The sequence below is a fragment of the Patella vulgata genome, chromosome 2, assembly GCF_932274485.2.
Source record: "Patella vulgata chromosome 2, xgPatVulg1.2, whole genome shotgun sequence".
In the NCBI taxonomy this organism is placed as follows: Eukaryota; Metazoa; Mollusca; class Gastropoda; family Patellidae; genus Patella; species Patella vulgata.
Genome location: NC_065880.2, coordinates 18,034,080 through 18,058,601, shown reverse-complemented (window position 1 = coordinate 18,058,601; position 24,522 = coordinate 18,034,080). Strand labels below are relative to the sequence as shown.

The window sequence follows — 24,522 nt, the reverse complement described above, 5'->3', positions numbered from 1 at the left end:
CTGTCCCAATATTGTAAAGTAAATATAAAAAAAAAAATAAAATAAAATATCCTACATGAGGCAGCATGTTTTATACTGAACATGAGAACTTATTTTTTAATCATCACGAATTCTTTATTTAAGATACGGCAATGAATTCGTACCTGAGTAAAAACTTTCGTATTAGTGACAATGGATTACAGTTGATTCTCAAACAGGAATTGGATAGAGAAGAAAAAGATAATATAAACTTTAATGTGACCTGTGACCTCAAAATAGATGGCCAATCAGTGGGAAGCAGCCAACAACCCTTTTTCGTCGTCGTTTCCGACGTCGACGACAATCCGCCATTCTTCCAAAGAACAAACCTACAAATACAGGAAATAAATATAACTAACGTAAGTATCATATGTTACAATATGTTTTATTATAAAATTGATTAATTTCTTTCATTTTATTTTGATGTAAAGGCATTAACAAAAGAATCACTAGACAATAGGCCTGACAGACCTCAGCAATTCAAGTAGCCCGTCATACGATAATTCGATTAACATGTTCCTGTCATTTTGATGCGTTTGGTTTACAGATACATTATGGGAGATATGATAACGAGTTGGCAGTTAAAAACGAGATAATGTAAAGGCAATTTGCTGAAAATTTCATTCAAATTGATCCACTATGAACCGAGAACTACGCGATTGAAATCTCCACCTATGTATCAGATAATAACACGGAACAAAATGTCGGTATAATTTTATCAACCGAATCGTTTATATTAAGTGTAAAATAAACACACGAAACGACTGAATATGGCTAATTTACAATAGATATAATATTGTACTGACAAGACCAATATTATCAGATATCGTAGTCTAAAGATAATATTTACTGTCACTTGTAACGTTGGACTGTGTTTGATTTAGTTCATGTAGTCTGGAACACTTAAGTGGAACTGATAAAAGTATATTTGAAGTCCAAGAAAATTCCATACAATGGGTCGTTTCAAGTTGTGGGTCAAGCAAAGATGAGTTAGTGTCGAGTTCGTGTCAAGACACTATTGAGTTTTTATACTTTGGTTGTAAATTTACACACGCATTTTTAACATTTTGTTTTTCAAATTAAGTTATTAGGGTGTTCGTTAACCAGAGTCTTTAACTAGGGCATCAACTCGAGCATATATCCAAACTCTCCGAATCAAAACTTTGGTAGGTTAGGTCATCAAGACATCTGCTTGCTATAAGTTTTAACACACTGTAAGTTCAACTCAACAAACATAAAACGGAAATAAACTTAAATCCTATAATGTTGGTTAATGTTCTAATGCCCATTTTCACTATGGTATAAATTATTAACATAGAAGTTTTTGGTATTTTACATTTTGGTATGATTTGATATCCTATACACGAAAGTTAAATTTGTAGGATAACACCAGACTGGAAATCAGACCGAAACTAACCCAGTGGATGATTGGCAGATTAGTCTCAAATATTGTGCGAAAGCTAACTTGAGCAGGCGCGAAGTAACATTATAGACAAAATAACGTCAAATCGAAAATAACTTTTCCCCCCAAAGTGCCAACAATTCTGTAGAGTGGCCTCTGGGGATTTTCGTTTGTTAGTAATAAAAAAGATTTCGTGTTGGTGTCAATTCTAATTTACGAGTTTAAGAGGCGCTTTGGTTTTCCAACTGGCGTTGCTTCGATTCCCAGACTGTACGTGACAAGGAATATGGTCGCCTTTCCAACCTCGTGGGTTTTCTCCGGGCCCTCCAGTTTCCTTCCACTGCTAAAGACCCCTACGCACAAGCGAATTATTGAAATAAAATTGAACAATGTGTTAGTACCGAGATGACGTAGTTTGTGTCGAGTGGACGTAAAACTCTTACTCTCTCTAGGAGTCGTAGTAGAAGCTGCTGGTAGTTGTAGGATTATCGGATTTTCAAAATGGTTATTTTATGTGTTCTTTATTTCTTTATTTAGACACAGTTCCCATGTTTTAACACACCTTTACAATTACATGTTGTATTATTTAGTGACTAGTTCATAAATTGTTAAATATAACTTCGAAGTTTCTAACTAATTGCATTGGGAACACAAATCTCCCTCCTCTGATTGCTTGACACACAGCGGAAACTTAAATAAGGAAGTTTGAAATGTCAACATACTTCTAATAAGATTTATTTCACACTTCTGCTACCATCTGTCATCGGGTTCTAATAAGACAATCTAACAAGTCGATATTGCCGCCAGCAGAAAAAGTATATCTCTGACGAGGCTTTGAATCATTCTATCCGCAAGGGAAGTCTTTTAATAATTTCAATGTTTTTAATATTCGCAAAAGTCCGAATTAATTCCAGATTAATTTATACTGACATTCAGAAAATCTTTTACCAACTGAGAATTTATACTTAGTTGTTAGTAAAAAGAAATTATTCTGAATATTTTGCAGATGATTACTGCGAAAACGGCCTTAAGTGATACGAAAAAAACACAAAGATCAACCCCCGGGGAAGGCAACCGTTTAAATAGTCAATGTCTCACATTTTGTGTTGTTAAAAGATTTGTGGTGTGTAAATGAATTATTTTTATGATAACATTTAGTTTTTACTAACATAAAATGTTCACGCTACTTATCATTACGCAAGACAAATTTATATTATATTCGTATCTTTTACATTATTAAAATTTTAAGAATTTTTTAGGATTTTTGTTCCCCGCCTTTTGAAAATAGGGGGGACTTTTAAAGATGGGTTCCCAGAAAAGTATTTATCGGATGGTTATTTCCAATAAAAGTATGGCAATTTTGGTATATATGGAAATTAGAGATATCAAATCTTACTAGAAAAATACTGGATTACCCGAAAAAGACTCATGGAGCGTATACAGGACAAAAATGTAAGGGTTTGTCTAATCGACAGCCCGACGATTAGGAATTTCTGCACGCGTGATGTCAAAGGTCACACGCGAACATTGAGCGCTTGATGTACAAGTTGATAAACTTTATGAAGAGTTAAACGTACAACACTTTCTGAGATAAAAAAGACGCGGGTAGTGGATAAACCGAGAATTTAATTAGGATTCGATATTTGTAATAAATAGTAAGCTATTAAAGACAACATCGTCTTATGTATGCAATGAATTCTCCTCTGACTTTCAAGAAAGGTAAGTCACTTGACGTAAACATGACCTGGTTTGATCGAAGGATTTGAAGCAAAATTATGACAAATTAATTACATGTAGTTTGAATATGTTTTTAGTCCATATATACCATTAAATCACCCAGTTTGTAAGCGGGAATATATCTTTAAAATAGGCTTGTCCGTCAGTATGTCGGTCACACTTGAGCTAGACTGTTCAAACTTTGCGTAAGTGTATATTTAGGCAAATGCTTCGATGGAACGCAGAGACGAGCATTTTCTGCTTAGGTATGCAGAGATAATTAAGCAATATGGTTGGTCGTTGCTTTGGAAAACGATAACTTTGATTCTAATTGATTTGGAGGAATGAAAATTGATGCATCAATTACAGCAATTTTCTGCTCAGGGTAACCAGGGTGATAAGGAGCACGATACCTTCAGGACACAATAACTTTGATGCTGGTTGGGCGAGAGTGGTGAAACTTGGCGTATAGTTTCATTACATCAATACCTTGACTAAGTTCAAGGATGAGCATTTCTGTTCAGGCTAAGTAGAGACATCAATTTGATAGGCCAACACATGGGAACTAGGGTGTTTCACTTTTCACTTTTTTTGGAATTTCTAAGGTTTCTACCCGTCACCGAAATCCACTTGGGGTCAAACTTACACCGTAATATTTTCAGAATTTTCTTGCCAAAAATGGCTGCCGACGGCCATTATTTCCAAAATTGCGACTATTTTCTGGATTTTTGGACGTTTTGAGCTTGACAGATCACTTAGAAAGGTCAGGTATGGCTTGTAATGTATCTATTTTATGCTTTTTAGGTATGCAGAGTCCATTCCCACTATCTTAAATGAGATAGTCAGAATCCAAGATGGTGGAAATCCAAGATGGTGCCCCAAATTCCCTATTTTCGTGACATGGAAAAGCATTTTTCAAAGACTATGTCATTCTGAACATCATTTTGGCCCTGATAATAAATTTTGCACTCATAAAATTCATTATCAGGGCCAAAATGATGTTCAGAATGACACTGATCCACCTTTGGTTGAAAATGGCTGAAGGTAATGACTGAAGGTGAAGTTCCGATGGAGTATATTCACAACACTATTAATCTGGCAGAACTATGACTGAACCTGGAAATTGTTTACAAAGTTTTTTTATGATTGATTTAAGTAGCCTAAGGTGTCCTCTTTCAGAATGTACCGGGTGAACCTCGGTAACGCTTGAGCGTTTTGAGAAATTCAAAATGGCATCCAAGACGGCCGGCATTTCTCTAAATACACTATAACCGTTCATTATGTTGTGGGGTGATTAGATGATAGTAAAATCCAAAATACCAGATAATATGGCCCTTTAACTCGTTAGCGGCGGTTGGGGGCGATTATTTCACCAAACCAAATGATATCTAGAGACAATCTATATTTCTGGACATAGGAGCATATGAGTAATATGATAACACCACATACATGCCTATCAGGAGCTCCAGGGCCACATGACAGACTCTGGTGCATGTTGGCCGGTTGTAATGTTCTCACTGTAGTAACCTTCACCCAGCAAAACAGTTCCGGATCAAGTTCCCTGCAAATGCATCATTCGTTGAGCAAGACTACATGGTTTGGGTGGGGGGGGGGGTGCTGACCATACATTTCAGTTTTGGATGTTCAATTGTGCATACCCTCCAGCGTGTTTCGGACATCGATTTGCTAGAACTTTGTCCATAACCAGCTGACATGTACAGTGGCCTGTACAAGCACAGATTCTATTAGAGCGTCTGGAGAGAGAATACAATCAAGCTCTCACCACTTTCAAAGCTATTCCTTTCCCCAAGACGTAACAGCAAGTAACTGTGTCACATCCAGTAAGAACATGAGCTGACAGGATTTCAATGGTACTGGACATGTTTCTCAGAAGTTGAACCAATGTCAACGGTTGTTCTTTCCTCGATTGGTGATTCCATTGTAAGAAGCTTGTTATAGACAGAGCTATTGCAAATCGCTGTCTGAAACACGTTGGAGGGTATAGGCATCCAAAACGGGAAATCTGTCGTCATCATCCCCACCTAAACCATGTAGTCTTGCTCCAAAGAATGATGCATGTGTAGGGAACGTAAAAACATGTCATCACCAAGCTATTGTGTGGCCTTGACTGGAAGATCGTAGTCCGCAGGAACTATATTGCTTGGTTAAGGACACTAAATTGAGAACATTACAACCGGTCAACGTGCTCCGGAGTCTGTTACGTGGTTCATCAGATGTGGATGCAAGAGTGACATGTAGTACGCGTGTTTGTAGCTACACTAGGGATGGCTTAGAATATACAGTATTTTGCAGGTTGCAGCCAGAAACATGACTAGACGATTAAACTGAATATTACCTAGTTATTTTCGTGTTTTACGGGTAGAATTTGTTGGGTTTTTTTAAATATTCAAAAAACAGCTTGTGCCCCCCTTTCCAGGGCCGATCCATGTGGTCCTGGTGCTCCTGATAGGCATGTATGTAGTGTTATTGTATCACTCATTTGCTACTATATCAAGAAATATATAATTTGTCTCTAGATATAGTTTGGTTTGGTGAAATAATCGTCACAACATAATGAACGAGCTCAGTGTATTTAGTGAAATGCCGGCCGTCTTGGATGCCATCTTGAATTTCTCAGAACGCTCAAGGGTTACCGAGGTTCACCCGGCACATTCTGAAAGAGGACACCTTAGGCTACTAAAATCAATCATGAAAAAAAGCTTTGTAAACAATTTCCAGGTTCAGTCATAGTTCTGCCAGATTAATAGTGTTGTGAATATACTCCATCGGAACTTCACCTTCAGTCATTACCTTGCGCCATTTTCAACCAAAGGTAGATCAGTGTCATTCTGAACTGCTTTTCCATGTCACGAAAATAGAAGATTTGGGGCGCCATCTTGGATTCTGACAATCTTATTTAAGATAGTGGGAATGGACTCTACATACCTGAAAAGCATAAAATAGACACATTACAAGCCATACCTGGCCTTTCTATGTGATCTGTCAAGCTCAAAACGTCCGAAAATCCAGAAAATAGTCGCAATTTTGGAAAAAATGGCCGCCGGCAGCCATTTTCGGCAAGAAAATTCTGAAAATATTACGGTGTAAGTTTGACCCCGAGTGGACTTCGGTGAGGGGAGAAACCTTAGAAATTCCAAAAAAAGTGAAAAGTGAAACACCCTAGGAACACAAACACGCTCCTAATTGAGGTATAATAAGCAAACTCGGTATGATGAGCAATTTTTGTTACATCTAAACAGATATAAACAATTTAAATGGTTGAGACTCTGGAACCCGATAACTTTGATTCTAATTGGGTGATACTCGGAAACTCGGTGTAAGTGTTGGTGTGGTAATACCTTGACTGGGTTCGATTATGATCAATTTCTGCAACATCTAAGCAGAGATAAAAAAAAAATTGATTGGTTGAGACTCTGGAACACAATATCATTGATTTTAATTAGGTGAGATGGTGAAACTAGGTTTAAGTGTTCAATGATGGGCAATTTATGCTACATCTAAGCAGCGATAAAAAAAAATTGATTGGTTGAGATTCTGGAAAACGATAACGTTGATTCTACTTGTGTGAGATGGTGAAACTCGGAGTATAGTTTCGTTACATCAATATTTGGCTAAGTTCGATCACAGCTTAGGCAATGCAGAATTGTAAGCAATTTGATTCCAACTGATTCAGAGGTAATCTTGGTGTATAGTTGCATTACATCAATATCTTGCCTTGGTTCGATGATGATCATTGTCTGCTTAAGCTAAATAGAGATAAACATTTTGATAGGTCAATAGCTTCTAACTGGGATGTAATGTGGTGTCGATGTTCATCAAACGAATGTCTTGACGGAGTTCGATGATTAACATTTCCGCTGATGCTATGCAGAGATAAGTGGAGCCAACAGGCTGACTGTTGGCTGGTTTAAATTCAAACTAACCATGGAATTAATTTACCTCCATCCCCTACCCCCCCCCCCCACCCCCCCAAAAAAAACCCCACAAAATAATTCTAAAAAAAATCGTATTTCACAACGTATCTTTTTAAAAACAAAATAAATATGTATATAAATTAACCTTTTTATCAAAACCTTACCAATTTAATGAAGTAAACTAAGCGATAAATAATTTGATAATATTGCCCAAGCCCACATCCTATACTCTGGCACAGGCTTGTTATTTATTTCCCGTTATAAAGGTTATTCTAATATCATTTTGGATTTATTCTGTGCATATCGGTAATATCGACAGTAGTTGTATAAAAATCGATTTAAAATCTCTAATATGACATTTTATAGTTCTTATCTGTGCATTGTATTAATGCCTGTCATGGATTATCGGTAGGAATATCAATTGAGTCGACAATCATTATCTTTTTTGATCATTTATACATATTACATTAGAGCTTGTGTATGGATACAACACACGATGCAGGAATTGTTTGCTCTTTCTAGAACATGTAGTACCACTTGTCTTTTGAAGGAGATAGTTCACCTAAATCAATCAATATGTGAGCACAGATTCTCGAATCAACCTCCAGATGATGCCCGTTTACAAGCCCTATTGTAATAACAACTCCTATTGTAATAAACGTAATACAATTTCTCTTAACCTCTATAGTAATAAATGTAATACTTGTATTAAATGTCTTTTAACCCCTATTGTAATACTCACCCCTATTGTAATTAATATATTTTTCCATACAATAAAATCGACATCCCATTTAAAAGTCCATATATTTTGATTATTTCCGTATGAATATAAGACTACTGGTATACGTTTAAACGACATAGAATATTATGAAATGCAACCACCGGAAACATGTTTAAAAGCCGTTACGGATATTGGAGAAATTATTAAAATAGATGTTATACCGTACAACCCCTAATGTAATGTAATAAATGTTATTTAAATAAACGTGAAGTATGTTCTCTGAAACATCTGTCGTCTGAGGATTTTGATCATCTTTTCCGTGTGCATATTAGATAAAATAATCCTACTGATAGCATTTTTCAAACCTTTTACTACACTTAGACACCGTATAACCCCTAATGTAATGTCAGCCCCTATTGTATGTAATAACTTTGACACAAACTTTGACTAATTGGAAGACCTGGAAGCTGACAACATGGCTGCGTTAAACTGTGCAACTCTACATGATGCAGCAAATGACCCGTGGCAGAACGTATGATGTGAACTAAAAGTTCCCTGATGAACCTTCTATTCTCCAAAACCACCTCGTTAATTTGAGCTTCAAATGTGAAAACACGTCAAAACCGGAATGACGGAACTAGTTACAAAATAAATGGATATGTATAAAGTATTGGTACTAGGGGAAATGCTACATTATCGTTTATTCTGGACCTCGTAACGGGAGTGTTCGTTAAAGGACAAGAAAGTGTGCAAGAAGCTATATAGATTGCGAACCAGATATAGCGGGGATCCCAAACAGTTTGCTTCTATTCAAAGTTTCAGAAAAACTCCCGAATGTGCGTATTGCCAAAGTTGGCCAGTGGCAGATAATTCATGTTGTAGAATAATTTAAAGAGAAATACAGAGGAGAAAATGGGAGATCCGACCATGCACAATTTGTAACTAAGCTGATGGCGGATCTTGCAGGTAAACAACCAGTTTACAGAAACACGAAAGATTTGATGTTATTACAAAAGGACGACCTTACCGACAATAAAGCTGGAAATGAATTCAGTATATATGATTGCCAAGCAAAAGATTCAGACGGGTTATTTAGAGGATCAAACTTGCGCTAGCTGTAAAGCTTATAGATAAGCAACCTGGATTTTGAATTGGAAGATCAATTACAGACCAATATATCGAATCTTAAGTATAATCACTGAACAGTTCCTAGAATAGCAGGTACCACTGTATATAAACATTGTGATGTGTTTTCTTGATATATGGCGGGCGACCAACAAAACCGATAAGATAAACCTGCGGACAGGACAAACTACAAAGACACAAACAACAAATATCAAACGAATGGATCTGGATATTCACCCGTGAGCGCCCACGTCCACTGCACTGCACTGCACTTCTAATGGTACAGGCTTCACTCCCCCCCCCCCAAAAAAAAAAACCCCACAAAAATGATATGCAGGAAAGACGCAATAGAAATAATGCGACCGGTCTTGACAATGGTCGCCTCCTGAATGGCAATCGTCTGCCAGTTGACGTCCTGGGTTAGAACGGTAATAATAAGGGCGATAATCAGGATAGAATTTCGGAAAACGCTAAAACTAAAAAGGGTTGTGAGCAAACAGGAGAAAAGACCACCAACGAGAACATTCTGAAGTACGAAGGACTAAAATAATAAGTACAGAAGACCGCGCTACAGGCAAACAAAACCGACAAGACCAACCTGCGGACAAGACAAAACCACACAGACATTGCAAGAAATAAGCAACATATATCAAATCGAGTTAATCGAATACCTGCTAAGATTATCAACTCAATCTAGAACCTGTATGATGGAATAACACCTTTAATATATTTATTAGTAAGTGATTGGATTATGAAAACGGAGGAACTAAAAATAATAGCGCTGAACATTTAGTATGTATAAAACATACATGTATATACAAATTAAACAAAAGAATACAAAGGAATAGTTAAGTTACAATATACAAATGGAAAGTAAAGCATTTAAATTTTTAGCTCAAAAGTTTGGGTAAATATAGTCAAGTTTGGACTATTTTGGACTTCCAGGTGCAATTTTTTCCATTCTTTTGGTGCTGTGTACGCAAAAGCCCTCTCACCAAATTTTGACTTCTGTACTTGACATATACAAGTTGGTTTTTATGAGATGAACGTAAGGAACGAGAAGGTACAGATTGTTTACTCAAATCGGATAAATAGGATGGTGTCAAACGATCGTTTAAACAGTTGAAAGTGATTGTGTTAATTTTGAAAATGATGCGTTGATTAACCGGTAGCCAATGTAACTGTTTTAGAACAGTTTTGGAACTGATCTCATAATTATCCAAATTATGAAATGGAATGGGGTTTAACGTCCTACTGTTCTGCTCCGGAACTGGGCTAATTAGGGAACTTTTGCCCGGACAGCGGCACTATGGCCTACTCTTATATCGAATTCCAACTGTCAAGGGATCTTTTACGTGCACGCCAATGTGTACACGGGACCTCGGTGTTTCGTCCCATCCGAACGACTAGACAGCTGTCCTTGTCAGGCCCTCCGTCCTGCATCACTGACAAGGGGGGACCACGCCGGAAAAACTGGATGAACTTTCTCAGCCAATGCAGGGATCGAACACATATTTTGAAAAATATGGTATGTCACAATCGACTATAATACAGTTAACTTAAACATACACTATGCAAGAGCTAAATCTGCCTATTGCAGGTCTTTCTATAGGCCTGAAATGTTATGTAAACTATTAATTAGACATTTATTAACAAAACAAGACCATAAGCGACCCTCGATGGCATCGGATACTCGAGATTTTAACTAGATTAAAACGGTTCGCTATTTGAAAATTTAATTTAAAAATGGGAAAGCGAGGCTAAGACCCGATTTAACCAGTGCCCTGGTTACCACTGTGTACACATCATGTCAAAACTACAAACAATAACTTGGCCGAGAATGAAGTAATTTGAATGCCATTTTCAATATGTTCTTTTTTTATCATCTACTTTTGAATGCTTATAGCAAGAATGACCAACTCTTTATTAAACTCTTAACTAATGTATCTTTAAATAGCAACATAACTTATAACCTTATTTTGCTATTTGAGTAGGTGTTTTATAGCATTGTATTGTTAAAATATGTTAAAGTTATAAGAGAAGTCTTCTGAAATTGTTCTTCTTTGATGTCCCTCTCCATGCTACTATAAGAAAGAAAAAGAACCACAATCTGTATTAGATCTTGGTATTTACATTACCTTCAAAGAACAGGAAATACTTTAATAATAGTGAATATAAATACAGTGTAGTTAATACGGAATATAGGGTGCCTTTTGATGTGTAAAAATAGCTAATTGCTAATTAACCTAGTGGTGATATAGTATAGTGTACTTTTCGAATTCCAGTTACCAGGAGGTATTTTACGTGCCCGCGACCAATTTGTCTGATCAGAGCGACTAAATAAATGGAACTTTGCTATTCTGCACACAGAGAACTATCTACTTTAAGAATAGATCTCTGTCCGGAATGGACGCCATATTAAAGAATTATTGTACTATTTTGTTACGAGATTCAAATCCATTCCATACACACAAAGACTAAATAAATATTTAACATTACATATGAAAATGGAAGCGGAATGAAATACTTCTCAAAATTCAAGAGGTATGCTTGGTGTTTTAATATAAAATCTTTGGAATTAGAATTAAATTGTCGATCAACTAACTTCGTGTCTGTTCTTAAGTCCAGCTAAAATTGTAGACAGCGTAAGCTTTGCATGGCGTTGCCCCTGGGAAGTAAGTTCCGGGTTGAAGAATGTTTTCAAACTCGTGATTGTTTGACAGATTATAGATATATTTCCATTCGTTAAATCTCTTAAACATTACTGGATTCTGGACACTTTGGGTTGATGAACAATCATTGGCAAAATGTGTTCCTTTATTTATTCGACTTCATATGGTTTATATGATTATGAATAAAGTAAATAACTGAAAATAAAATACATATTCATCAGCTTAGAATGGCATATTTCGTCACACAAATGAGTTTAATTTAGTAACAAAGTCTATCCTGCAACAAAATAATTAACAATATCTAGGTATACAAATATAATCATATACAATTTTTTTTAAATATTACACCTTTGCGCCCTCCGGATCCATTCACTAAATCTGATGTTCTTTTGTTTGTGATTTCGTTTTATTGCGTCTTTTCCGCTCAATTGTCTTGTGTAACTGTTTTTGTGGTGCAGCCACCCCTCCTCCCCCTACACCTGGATCGAACCACTGTACTTCTGGGTAGTGAACCAGCCCTATGCCCACTGAGCCATCGTGTCGCCAATTAATCAAGTGGTTTAAAGCGAAACCTGATTTCGAAAGATGACAATAATCAGTGGTGACTCGCTGGAAACACTCATGTACATCCCGTCAATGGGTTTAACACCCTTTAAAGGGACCTACAGGTACAATATGTGAGTCTGAACATTTTTTGTACCACTGAACCAATACTTCTCTCTGGGTCATTCCGTGCCAAATCACTCAAAACAAAAGAAAGGAAAAAGTAAACAGTGCCCCTTCCAGTTTGCTGAAATTTTGTTTTCGATGCTTATTTTGGGTGGTCGGGCAAAATGGGCATGGCCGGCAATTTTGAGCAATCGGATACTCACGAGGGCTGGCTGAAAATTCTAAGCCTATCTGTGAAAGACCTGTACAAAGTCGATGGTTTCCATTTAATTTTCTACAAAGTCTCCTTCGAGGTGTATACACTTTCTCCAACGATGTTGCAAGGCCTGGATGCCAGTCAGGAAGACATTTTCTTCAACCACCCTAAAAAGTGGGCTCCGACATCATTACTAGGAAAATGACGATCGGCTAGTTAATTTTTAATGTCTGGAATCCAAGTCTCATCCATGGTTACAAAACGGGGCAAAAAATTATCAGGATCTGTTGTAAAACGAAACAGCTTGTCACGGGACGTCAGGTATCTGACACGTTTCCGCAGTCAAGTGTTTTGACAACCATCTTGAAGAAACGTTTGTAATTCCTAACTCATTGGCGCTAATGTGCTCAACACTCTCATGAGAGATGCCCACAACACTTGTAATAATGTGAGCGGTCAATTTTCGATCCGCCATCGCCATGTCATGCACCCGGGTAATCTTTTCTTGAATGGTTGCTGTTGGTGGCCTTCCAGGACGCGGGTTATCGTCAAGGCTCTCTCTGTCACGCTTAAATTCCGCAGCCCATTTCTTTACTGTGGAAACAGAAGGGGCATTATCCCCTAAAGTGGAGACGATGTCGGCATGTATCTGTGTTGGGGCTAGTCCTTTCAGTTACTTGATGATTGCCCTATAGGCAGTTTTGTCCGTTTCTGGTGATTTCAATGGGTAGGTTCACGAAATGGTCTGGTACTAAGACAACAACACTACAGTTGTAGTTCTTATGTCCATGATTCATTCAATGATTTTAGTTGTTGGTGGCAAAAGTTGGTTTCAACCCAACTGATCCATCCTTTTCAGGCTTAGAACTTTTCAACCAGCCCTCGTAGCTGTGGCGATTTGAATATTGTCGGCGACTATGCCCATTTTGGTCGAAATCGACAAATTTGAGTTAGTAGTCTGATGAAGCTAAAATTAGGATCATCGGCTTTTTTCAACCAAACTAAGCATATAAACAGAAAAGTCGCAAATTGGAAGGGCTAGCCTATTCGTTTGACAATCTTATTCTAGAATTATTTGAAAACTTGGCTAAGCCTAATATATTCTATTACAATCAATAATTAATATTTAACGACAGTCTCGTGACTATTTAAGAATAATCACCCAATGGGAATGGTACTGGTCCACTAACCAAGAAGTCCAGGGTTCGACCTGGTGTTGACCCAGAAATTTCCATGGTATTTTTCAGATTGGTTTAACTTTGGCAAGAAAGGCGTCTAGTCCTTCCTATTGGATCAAAAACATTTTTTTCTAATACCATTACCAGCATGATAAAGATCCATTGACAATCAAAATTTTCATTACTAAAACTTGTGGGAAAACCTCGCCTTCCTCTCTCACTAAACGCTTGCATATTGATTTTTTTCAGGACTTAGGACGTATACATCTTTGAAAGTCAAATATAAAAATGAGTAGTTACATGTAAACAGCCTTCCTTTAATATTTTTCGTCAAACAGTAATTAAACTTTAAGAAAATATTTATTAATTACCAATAATCCCAACTTATCTACGGCTAATAGCTGGGCATATTGCACGGTAGGATTGATGTGATTATATAGTTCAATGATCATTGGGTTAATTAACCAATCTTGAGAAACGGCTTATAACAGATGCGATGATGACCTTTTATTTAAAGAAAATTGGTTACAGTTTAAAACATTTAGGCAGCTAATTTCAGCTTTAAATTACAGGTACATTATTGCATTTAGAGAAAGTGTATTAATTAGGTATTAATGAAATACCCCACAGGACTAATAAACGTTATACCATCAACGTGCACCTTTTATTTCTTTATCAAACACTTGTTATTGAGAATTCTGATCTACTAATCCTCCCCATACTTTCATGCATAACTTGGATTATAGAACTAGTGTTAACGATATAAATAATTGTAGAATTCAGAATCGGAAAGAAATCGCCCACGAAATGGTTGTGATGTAAATATCATATCATATCAATCAATACTTGTTCCATGTCATAGGTCAAGGTATTGAGTCATGTGTCGTGGTTCCGATTCACCGCTTCGGCGTGACAAGGAGTAGGTTCGCCTGTCCAACCTGGTGCGTTTTCTCTGGGTCCTCCGGTTTCCTTCTACTGCTAAAGGCCCCTACATCTCAGTTTGTCGGTGAAAAATTAGTATAACGACGAGCCTGACCAAGTAATGGGAATAATACTTTGTTAAAGCAGAACAGTAGGACGTTAAACCCCATTTCATTTATAATTAAAGTGCTTTTATTACGTAATATCGATACGTTGCTTTTTGAAAATTTAACGTGGTCGTTTTCTTACCGATGTAAAAGGTTTCTAATTACTAAACGCTGAGACGATTTAACGACAACAAAAATCCTACGAAGCTTACGCCGTCTATCTACAATTAGCTCCGCTTAAGAACAGACAAAAGACCCCGAAGCTAGTTGATTGAAATTTTAATTACTACAGTCAAAAATAATAAGTATACTTCGAAAAATTTTCCAGCATTTATTCCACTTAATTTTTCATATTTGAAAACATTTATTTAGTCGTCGTGTGTATGCAAGATGTAAAACGAAATAGCACTGCATAAAAAAGTACACTAATTTTTTAATTTTTCGATCTATCAATATGGCCATATCCTGCGCTCGGATATCAAAGGAATAAAAATCTGGATTAACACCAATCTGACAAGCATAAAATCCTTTCATGAAGAACGCTTAAAGAAGCATTATGTAAGATTTAAATAAAGAACTGACCGTTCTTGCTATAATAGTTCAAAAATAGATAATGCAAAATGAATATATTAAAACTCCATTCAAATTACTTTATTCTAAGCGAAGTTATCAATGTTTGTAGTTTTGACATGATGTGTGCATTGATTATTTATTAGCTAGCTTCTCCATTCTTAAATTAAATCATTAAATGACCGAACCGTTCTAATCTACTTAAAATCGGAGCGATCATATGGCACAGGCAGATTCAGCTCTTGAATAATGCCTCTATTTTAAAAAAAACGAAATTACAATGAATCCATCAAAGAAAATCTGATTAAGACACAGATCCTATTTCGTTTCGTTTTTTGCAGTTCAAAATATCGATTTACTTGTCTTTACTACACTATCATCTGGAAGAGTTGTTAAATAACCCGCGTTCTGGATGGTGTGGGGGATTTGCCAATGAAACGGTCCGTACGGCACGCAACTGTAGGTATCCTGTTTGGTTAATCAAATGTTTGACGGCATAGGGTCAAAAGCCGCTAGTTTGACCTCTGACGCGACTTTCCACTACAACCGGTCAGATCTTCATGTAAGGTTTGATCTATTAGATAAGGTCAACTTCAAGTTTGGTCAAAGGTCACGAGATGTAAACAGGGCTAGCGCTAATCCCAACCCTAACCCTGGACCTAGCCCCAATGCTCACCTTAACCCTAACCTACAATCTCGCCACCAATCACGTGCCCTAACCGTATTTACATCTCAGCGACCTTGACGGAAATTAGACTGACCCTAATAAATATATTTAGTCCTTCATGTAGTAGAGGCTATCGGAAAATATAAAAAAACAAAACAAAATGAAATATAATCTGTATTTTAATCAGATTGTAACAAAGATAATCATTATACCAGGCAAGTTCCCCAGGAAAGAGATGTCATAGACCCCTAATTAACCGAATTCAAAATGCAATAGACAACGGTAAAGAACATAATCGAAGGTTGAAAAAACTTGAAATCATTCAGCATGCATGTAATTATCTAGTAAAATAATTGTCAGATATGATATTGTAGCCTTGGGTAAAATGTTTGGTTATTGTCGATATTGCCAACATATATTCAGAATAAGCTCAACGAATAAAGCACGTTTCTGTATAAACCAGACCAATATCGACAGAACCTCGTATAATTATGCATACATGATTGATAATCTAATGGTTTTCGGTGACCGCGTTGTCGTTTTCTGACCAGAGGGATTGACATACCGAAGCCTAATACCATTCAAGTGAGCTCATTAAGATCGTTTTGTAAGAGAGCTGAAATTGGCAAAGGACTGAGATTTTGCCTACTCGATCTTAGTGACCTGTGTGCGAGGGTTCTTCAATTAAATTTGTGGTAAAATCTACTTCGTCATCTGTTTGTGGTATAGCCACTAACCAGTTTTTTAGTCGGCTTTAGGCAAAATGGTTTGATATTCAGATCATTTTTGTCATTTAACATAAAATACCCAAAGTTGCTCTCAAATTTCTACAAATTAAGAAAAAAAGAATGACTTTATGCTTAAAATTGTACAGAAATTACGACTAAGATACAACATTCTAATTGGAAAATTAAATAAGATATATTTGGATATCCAAGGGATCAAATCCCGATGTGGGCCTAGGAGTACCTTGTGCCTTGTGCTTTTTAAGCCCGGTTCCTGTCGGTGACCCCTGTGAGACTTAAAGCATGTTGGGACAAAAAAAAAGAGACGCGTTGGCCTGCATGCTAAATTGCCCTTGGAAGTGGTAATTCTATAGGAAGAGTGGACAGAAAGGCAAAATTCCACCTAGCCCATCTAGCATTGATATGAAAATTGTTAGTTTTAAAATGACCAAATTATTGGGTTGGCGGAACGTTAAACCCCATTCTATTCTCTACGTTTAACCACTTGTAATAATATTGCGCGTATTTTTGTTATACGAAGGACAATGTGACAAAATGGTATATAATTATTAACCGCGTATATTATGATCGTCGACACAGTTAGCAGACACATTATTAAAGCGATTTTAATTACAAGTTTTACAATCTATCAATTAACAAGAGCGTGAGACAATTTTGTTATAACGACTTCCATTGTCAGATATATCGAAGATGTCCGGGCTATTCAGTTTGTTGCAATTAATTATATTGTTATGTCCCACCTTTCGAAGAAAGCAATAACTCTGTTTCTAATTGTGGTAAACTGAGTTCGATGATGAACCGTTTCTGCTTAAAGGGCCAATCCCGATAATATTTAGGAGAATAAAACTGCTCAGTTTTGGGTTAAAATCCCGTAAAAGCCTCTCTACCTTAGGGCCGAGCAACTAACTCAATATATGTGATACGTTTTCAAACAACTTAAATCCGCCAATCTTCATCTGGAAATGGAAACCAGCGTCCCAAGCTGTATTATGCGGTGTCTGGATAAAACCAAGATTTTTATTTTATAAAAATAATGTGTCGGTGAAATTTACCTTTCGTTATCAAGTATAGCACATGGGTCATTCACTGTATAAACCTCAAAAGGAATGGGAATCGATTATCAGGTCACCCGTCGAAAAATTGACCCGAAATCTTAAAAGGGTTACGTGTCCGGATAAGCAGTTTTGAAGTTCACGTCCAAACGACTCAATATTTTGAGCTAAAATTTTGAGAAGGGGTATATACAACATTCCGTGACTAAATGTTGTTATTGTTTATACAAATTTAACGTCCAAATATGATTAAAATTTGATAATATGGACAGGTTAATGCAATTACGTTATTTACATTTAAAGGCGCAATTCGACTAAATTCGGTGATGAGCATTTTATACTCAAGATGATCGGAGTGATAAGCAATTTAATTGGTCAAAACTTTGGAGCACAATTACTTTGTTTGTAATTGAGTGACAGTTTGTGCATAGTTTCCATACATCACTATCTTGAATAAGTTTTTTGTCCGATAAGGATAAGCAGAGAAAATCATTCTAATTGGGCGATGTTTTGGTTAAGAAAATGCGACAAACGATTTGATTAATCAATACTTTGGAACACGTTAACTTGAGGTAGAATGTTCAGACGTGATTTAGATGTTCACTAGGTGAATGTATTGAGTTGGTTGGGCGATTAAGGATTTCCGCGAAGGCAATGTAATTTGATTGGTAGCTGCTTTAGGACACGATAACACTGATTCAAATTGAGAGAGAGTGATCATACTTGGTGTATAGTTTTATTACACTAAAACTTTAGCATACAGAAAGATAAATGTGCAATTAATTGTTATGCGTCATCTATTTATTTTGGTATTGTGGAGGGTGGTGGTGGGGGGCGGCGGGACACGGCGGGCCTCTCTGTTACAAAATCTTGTTAGCACCTCTTTGTTACAAAATCTTGTTAGCACCCAAGATACCGCAATCATTTACAAATCTTTGCTCAATTCTGTATCTTTATCAAAGAATTATGTTTCAGTAAATCTCTACCTCCCCCCTCCCCCACACACCAATCCACCTACCACCACTACAATTGTCATTCTATCATTTTGAAATTTAAAGATTAAGCCAGATTGGATGTCAATAATCTCTTACAAGACCCCCCTGGCTTGAAACCCGTATAAACAATAAATCTTAGCTATTTGTGACTATTTTATTGGCTCGGATGATAAAGCTACCGAGGGCAGTCAGACATATTTCATAAAACCATGACATTATAAAGATGTCTGCAAATGACATCCATTGCTCATTTTCCCACAAATGGGTTATTAATTATTTTTATTCTGTTTGTAACCTATATTACTATTGTGAAATAGCATTTTGGTTATCCGGTTATTCAGAGCTGGGCGACAACAGTCTAAAACTTCATGATTGGCATTTAAAAGGAACGGAACCCTTGAGGGTATCTATTTCAAAACTTCTAAATAATCCGAATTATTTATAAGGTCAATCCCAAAATACTAATTATCAGATACTATTTGATACACGGCAATGTATTTGTTAATTAGTTAAAATATTGGTAAATACTCTTCTGGATACTGAAATATATTTAATTGCAGTCTGTCTCAAATGGTTGAAAGTACATCATTTTGACATTTTTGGACAAACCGTTTCTTTATACATTCTTATGAAGGAATGTTGCAAAGCTGCAGTTTACTAAACCCAACGAAGCACTTCAAATTGCAGTTGTGGCGACCTCCAGTTGCTACAGAATTCCGAATGCAGTTCAGTGTTTTAGTTGATATATGCCACATATCTTCTTTGCGGATGTATAATTGCGTTTCTGTTAAACATACATGTTGTGCATGAAATGAAATGGAGTTTAACGTCCTACTGTTCTGCTCCTAACCTGGACTAATGAAGACAGCACGAAATTAAACTGTTATCTTTTTTATGTAACAATAATGTGTCTAATTAAAATTTTTTGTTACACATGTGGGTCCGCTCGACACAAACTAGTAAATTTTATTTCAATAATTCGCTATTGGGTATCCGCCATGTGGCAGGAAACCGGAGGAAACTCTAATAGGTTGGACAGTCGAACCTACTCCTTGATAGACCTTATGATCTAAAGTGCATTCGTTAGACCCCCAACACCCCGCGCCGACCCCGACTATTTGAAAGGTTTCGTTTAACGAATCTTAAATTGTTAAAATGTCTGAATTTGAGCAATTTGTGGTTAAAGGCTGTCTGATGACAAATAATTTTAGCTTGCATAAATTTATTAATTACTTGATATGAAGGATTTAATTTGAAACGGGAACCATTGTGTTATAGATATTCTTATAAAATATAGCTTTTAAAGTTTTATATTTCTTTGTATCAGACACACGCGACAGGGGATCATAGTAGACTTTTAACTGAGATGTATTTGCCCAACGGCTTACTGAGTTGGGAATCGGGTGTTTTGTACACTCACTTATTAGCTGAAACTGTGATATATATAAGTGCGGAAAGAGAAAGAATGAGTTACATTAATAGACTGCTGGGTAAAGGCATTGTATTGCGGTCTACACAGCCAACAGGAATAGAAATGTAAAATTAAACATATATTTAATGTATCGGTACTTCCAACAAAATCAGTGTTTTCACATTTAAAAACCGGCTATGAAGCCTCAATACAACAGGGCATCAACACAGATTGATCAGGAATGACTGAACTGCGCAGTAGTAAAGACAAACAGTCCATTTTCAGTTAATTTAAATTTCGTTTATTTGAGGATTGCTTTTATAATAAACGTGGTTACTCTAATATTAGTCGTTGTTATTGAACGTGTGTGTCCAATTTACATAATGCCAATATCTTGTTCTTTTTGCTATATTTAGACGTGAGCTGGTCGTCGACAAAAACATTTCAATATGGTGATCTATTACCCCCTTATGTTACAGTATCAATAAAGCGGAAACTAGGAAGCCGTGTTATCCTTAAGGGAAATAACCAGTAATAAACGTGACTGCTCTAGTGTTACTTTACGTGATACGCAGCTAATATTCGCTTATGACGGCATGTTGGCATTGGAACAAAACAAACAAGAACTAATACTGATAATTAGGAATGAGTTATTGCACTGTTTGATAATGATAATTTTCAGTCCACATTTGTTACGACTACAAGCCGATTCTTTACAATGCTAACAACACCAATAAAGAAATTCAGTTTACTTATTTCGCTGATTAAACGAAGAGAAAAAATATTGTCTGTTGTGTCAAATTATGTAGACAACTGGGACGGTTTCGAATTGAATGGTATAGTGAGATAAGAAAATATGACAAGTCAACCGTTAGGCTGATGTCACCAACTTCAATCGCCAATACATAGATGACACTTAATTTCTTGCACCTTTATCATTTTATGTTGTAAATAATCCTGTTACTTACAAAAGAATAAAAAGGGACTGGCCGGACGACATTAAGTAGCTGAGCATATGTTTTGCAACCCACCTTTACTGACTTTCAACAAGAAACATTTGGTTTCGTTAAGTTTTTTCGTTAAATCTTCATTTATAAAAATAACGAGTTGTTATGAGAAAAGGCAAGTGTTTAATAAGGTATGGCCTTTGTATTTCAAGCATTTGCTAAAAAAGATAGTGAATGCTTGGCTATACATAAAACATGTCTTTCCCTTGTCACTACAAGCAATTGCCTGTCGTTTTCCAAGCTTCTAAAGGAAGCTTCATCTTTGATTTAGACATTGAATGTCGTACAGTCAGCACCATGTCCATGTGTTTAAAATAACATAATCTGGACATAGACCATTTCTAAATCAGTCAAGTAGTCGAATAGAATAAACTAATTTTATCTGCCCATATTTAATATGGACGTATCTTGTCACCGTCGTTTGTCCTCATTTTGTAATCACTCTTCAGGCCAGAATGCTTTGTGGCTTTTCTTTCGTCAAAATTCGCAGGGACATATATATCAAAATACAAAATTTATAAAATTTTGTGAGCATATTATAGGTCAGGATTCTCGATATTATTTTTTTCAAAGCTCAGTGGGATTGTTTATTAAGGTAAAAGAAAGAACCCTGTCGATTTGCAGATAGTAAATTTTCCAACGCGTTTTGGGAAGTTATATTTTGGCCTTTGGGCTTGTGACCGTGATACAGGACTAACTAGGTGGAATTGTTCATTTGGGCCTAAGGGAAAACCAAAAGTTCTTCCCCCATTTATAAAATATTTTGAATTGTTGATCGAGTCGTAAAATGCTATAAATACCTTCAAATCGTAAGTTTGGAACGAGTTTTGCATAGTTATCTTTCGTTCCTCATTTGATTGGGACAAAGTTCACAGTGTCTAAAAAAATTGCCATCTGGAATTTGAAGACAATGATTATAGCTAGCACAGATGACTTTGTTACTGTTCGGCATACTAGTGGACAACTTGCCTATATTTCTATGATAAATTTTCGCATATTTTGTGTTTTAGTCATCATCTTTCATCTAGAACTCAAAATATAAAATTTAAGTCTTCTAATACTTTGATAGTGTAAACAAATAGTGACGGTTGTTTGTAATTCATGTACAATCATAATTAATTGGTGCGTAATATTTAACCAAGTGACTCTAATCTTGGTGTAAATTTAATTAAATGTTAGTCATATTCCAGATATATTTTTAAACATTATAGAAAATCATCATTTCAGACAATGGATTCGCGAGAACGTAACATCTTATATAGGTTGATTTCAACGATCATCATGTTGAATAATTAATTCTTAAACGTTAAACAGTGATCAGATTAGATAATAAAACAATGAAATAGATGTTTATAGCACGCATTATTAATATAACATCTGAATAACCATGCCATCAATTTAATAGAACGAGCGAAGAAAAGTGGTTATTAGTGTAGCTAAATGATCACCTTCGGGTTAACTGCGCAAAACTCAAATTTGAACTACATTATTATAGACCCAAATATTGACCGGTCTGGCTAATAATCTAGGCAGCTATATTCTAGAGAACGTCTACAGAACACAAACTAGGTAATTCGGAACAAAGAAAATTTACATATTTTAATTCCATAATTCGCATGCGCGCTGGTTATAAGTCAAAAAATAACAGGGAACGGCAGTACGAATAAATATAGTAATAGCGACCCCAGAGGGCTACCCCATTCATCAAGACAAATTCAAATATCAGTGTATCAAGTTGTGAACCACGACGACATTCCACCCACACACAACCCAGGGTGATAACAGTATCAGAGAGGTTGATGAAGGCACTGTCGTTGACAGTTTAACATGGGACTTAACAGTAAATTTCCAACGATGGTCTTTAAAATTCATATTTCAGACTACTTCTTTAAATAGCCTCTATACGTTTAATGATGGCAAGGTATGTCATCCATCCTCGCTTGTGTTCTTTGTTAGCTTCACCTATTTTTTAAAATTTGGATGCGTTCTGGCAATCTTTTATTTACTAGCATACACCCCCACACATTACGATAATATTCCCTGATGTCAGTTGAACCGCGTATAATCCTTCCCAAGACAATTGTCGTGAGAAAATTGTATCTGGATTGATAAGCTATCGAGATTATAGGCATGTTTCTAAGTCAGAGACGTCGAGTCGCTGTATTGGCAACAGTAGGAGACCAAGGAAAATTTCCTGTCTGCTGCCACCCAGTCGTAACGATGAAAACATTTAATAAAGTGACATCTATAGAAACAATAGAATTAATGCACATATTCCATTTCGTTATATATGCTTCATTAAGACAGTGGGACCTAGTATAATCTTTTCATAAACCGTTGAAATGATTGGATTAGTTTAGTTTTGTGTGAGATGTGCACAAAATTCTGCGAGTCACCAGAGTACAAAACAAACGTCAAATATTAATTATCTGAGTCATTCATTCAAACCTCACGTATATGATCCTTGACGTATTGTGTGTTCCACTGTCGACACAATAATGCAAAAAATAAACACGTATAAGAATTGGTCCATCAAAATAATTCATCAGGTCAACTTAAGGTTTAGCTCCTTTAACTTGGCCAACAATATTAAGTAGTAATTCTTTATCTAATGTTTAAATTCAAAGAAGTGACAACGCCCCTTCAATTGACTGACAATAGCCTTCAAAAGTCTGAAAAACATACAAATGCTATGTACAGACAGTGGTAATACATCACGGTATTAGACCAAAAATACAGTATAAAGCTCAATCCCTAACGCAGAAACTTTATCTAATCATCCAGAAACAAAACCAGACAGTCACAACTTTCTGAGAAGTAATAGCAATACGGTAGTAATAAATCTTAAATTCAGCTACTGTCCTTGGTACGGTTGGGCTGCTCTCGATAAACGATATTTATTCCTCTCCCAACTTCTCATTGCAAAAATTGTTTTGATCGCGAAGCAAAGGTCCACGTGCTTATTATAAGAGATGAGGCATTAAGGTACCGATCCTAGACTAGCTAACCATTAAATACGGTATTATATGACAGTAAAGTGTCATACGTTTTGCTCGTCTGCCATAAAATAACCCAATGCAGAATGAATAGCACCATTAAATTTCATATATTATGTTTATTGTGATAACTCCCACGACCCAATATCACAAAGTTTTCTCCCTTAGACACATGGAACCGATTATTTAACCACTTGGTTTTTTTTGTGTGTTTTGGGTTTTTTTTATCATTTAATACAGCACCGAAATAAAAAAATAAATAGCGCCATTAAATTTTGTGTAAGAAAACTAGTTATTGCGAAGTTAATTTAAAATTGATAGGTTCAACTGTTTGGTTTCTTATAGCAAACAAACATACAGGCAAACGTTCTCTTTTATATATATATATATATATATATTAAGTTGAGTAGACGCCAAC

The 24,522-nt window shown here is 36.2% G+C and overlaps 1 protein-coding gene across 1 annotated transcript in view; it reads left to right on the top strand.

Moving 5' to 3' along the window:
• LOC126811809 (proto-oncogene tyrosine-protein kinase receptor Ret) overlaps nt 1–24,522 on the top strand; it is a 106,737-nt gene that overhangs the window by 47,182 nt on the left and 35,033 nt on the right. Inside the window, exon 4 of the mRNA XM_056099175.1 lies at nt 124–377. Coding sequence (XP_055955150.1) covers nt 124–377 — 254 coding nt within the window. The remainder of the gene's footprint in view (nt 1–123; nt 378–24,522) is intronic.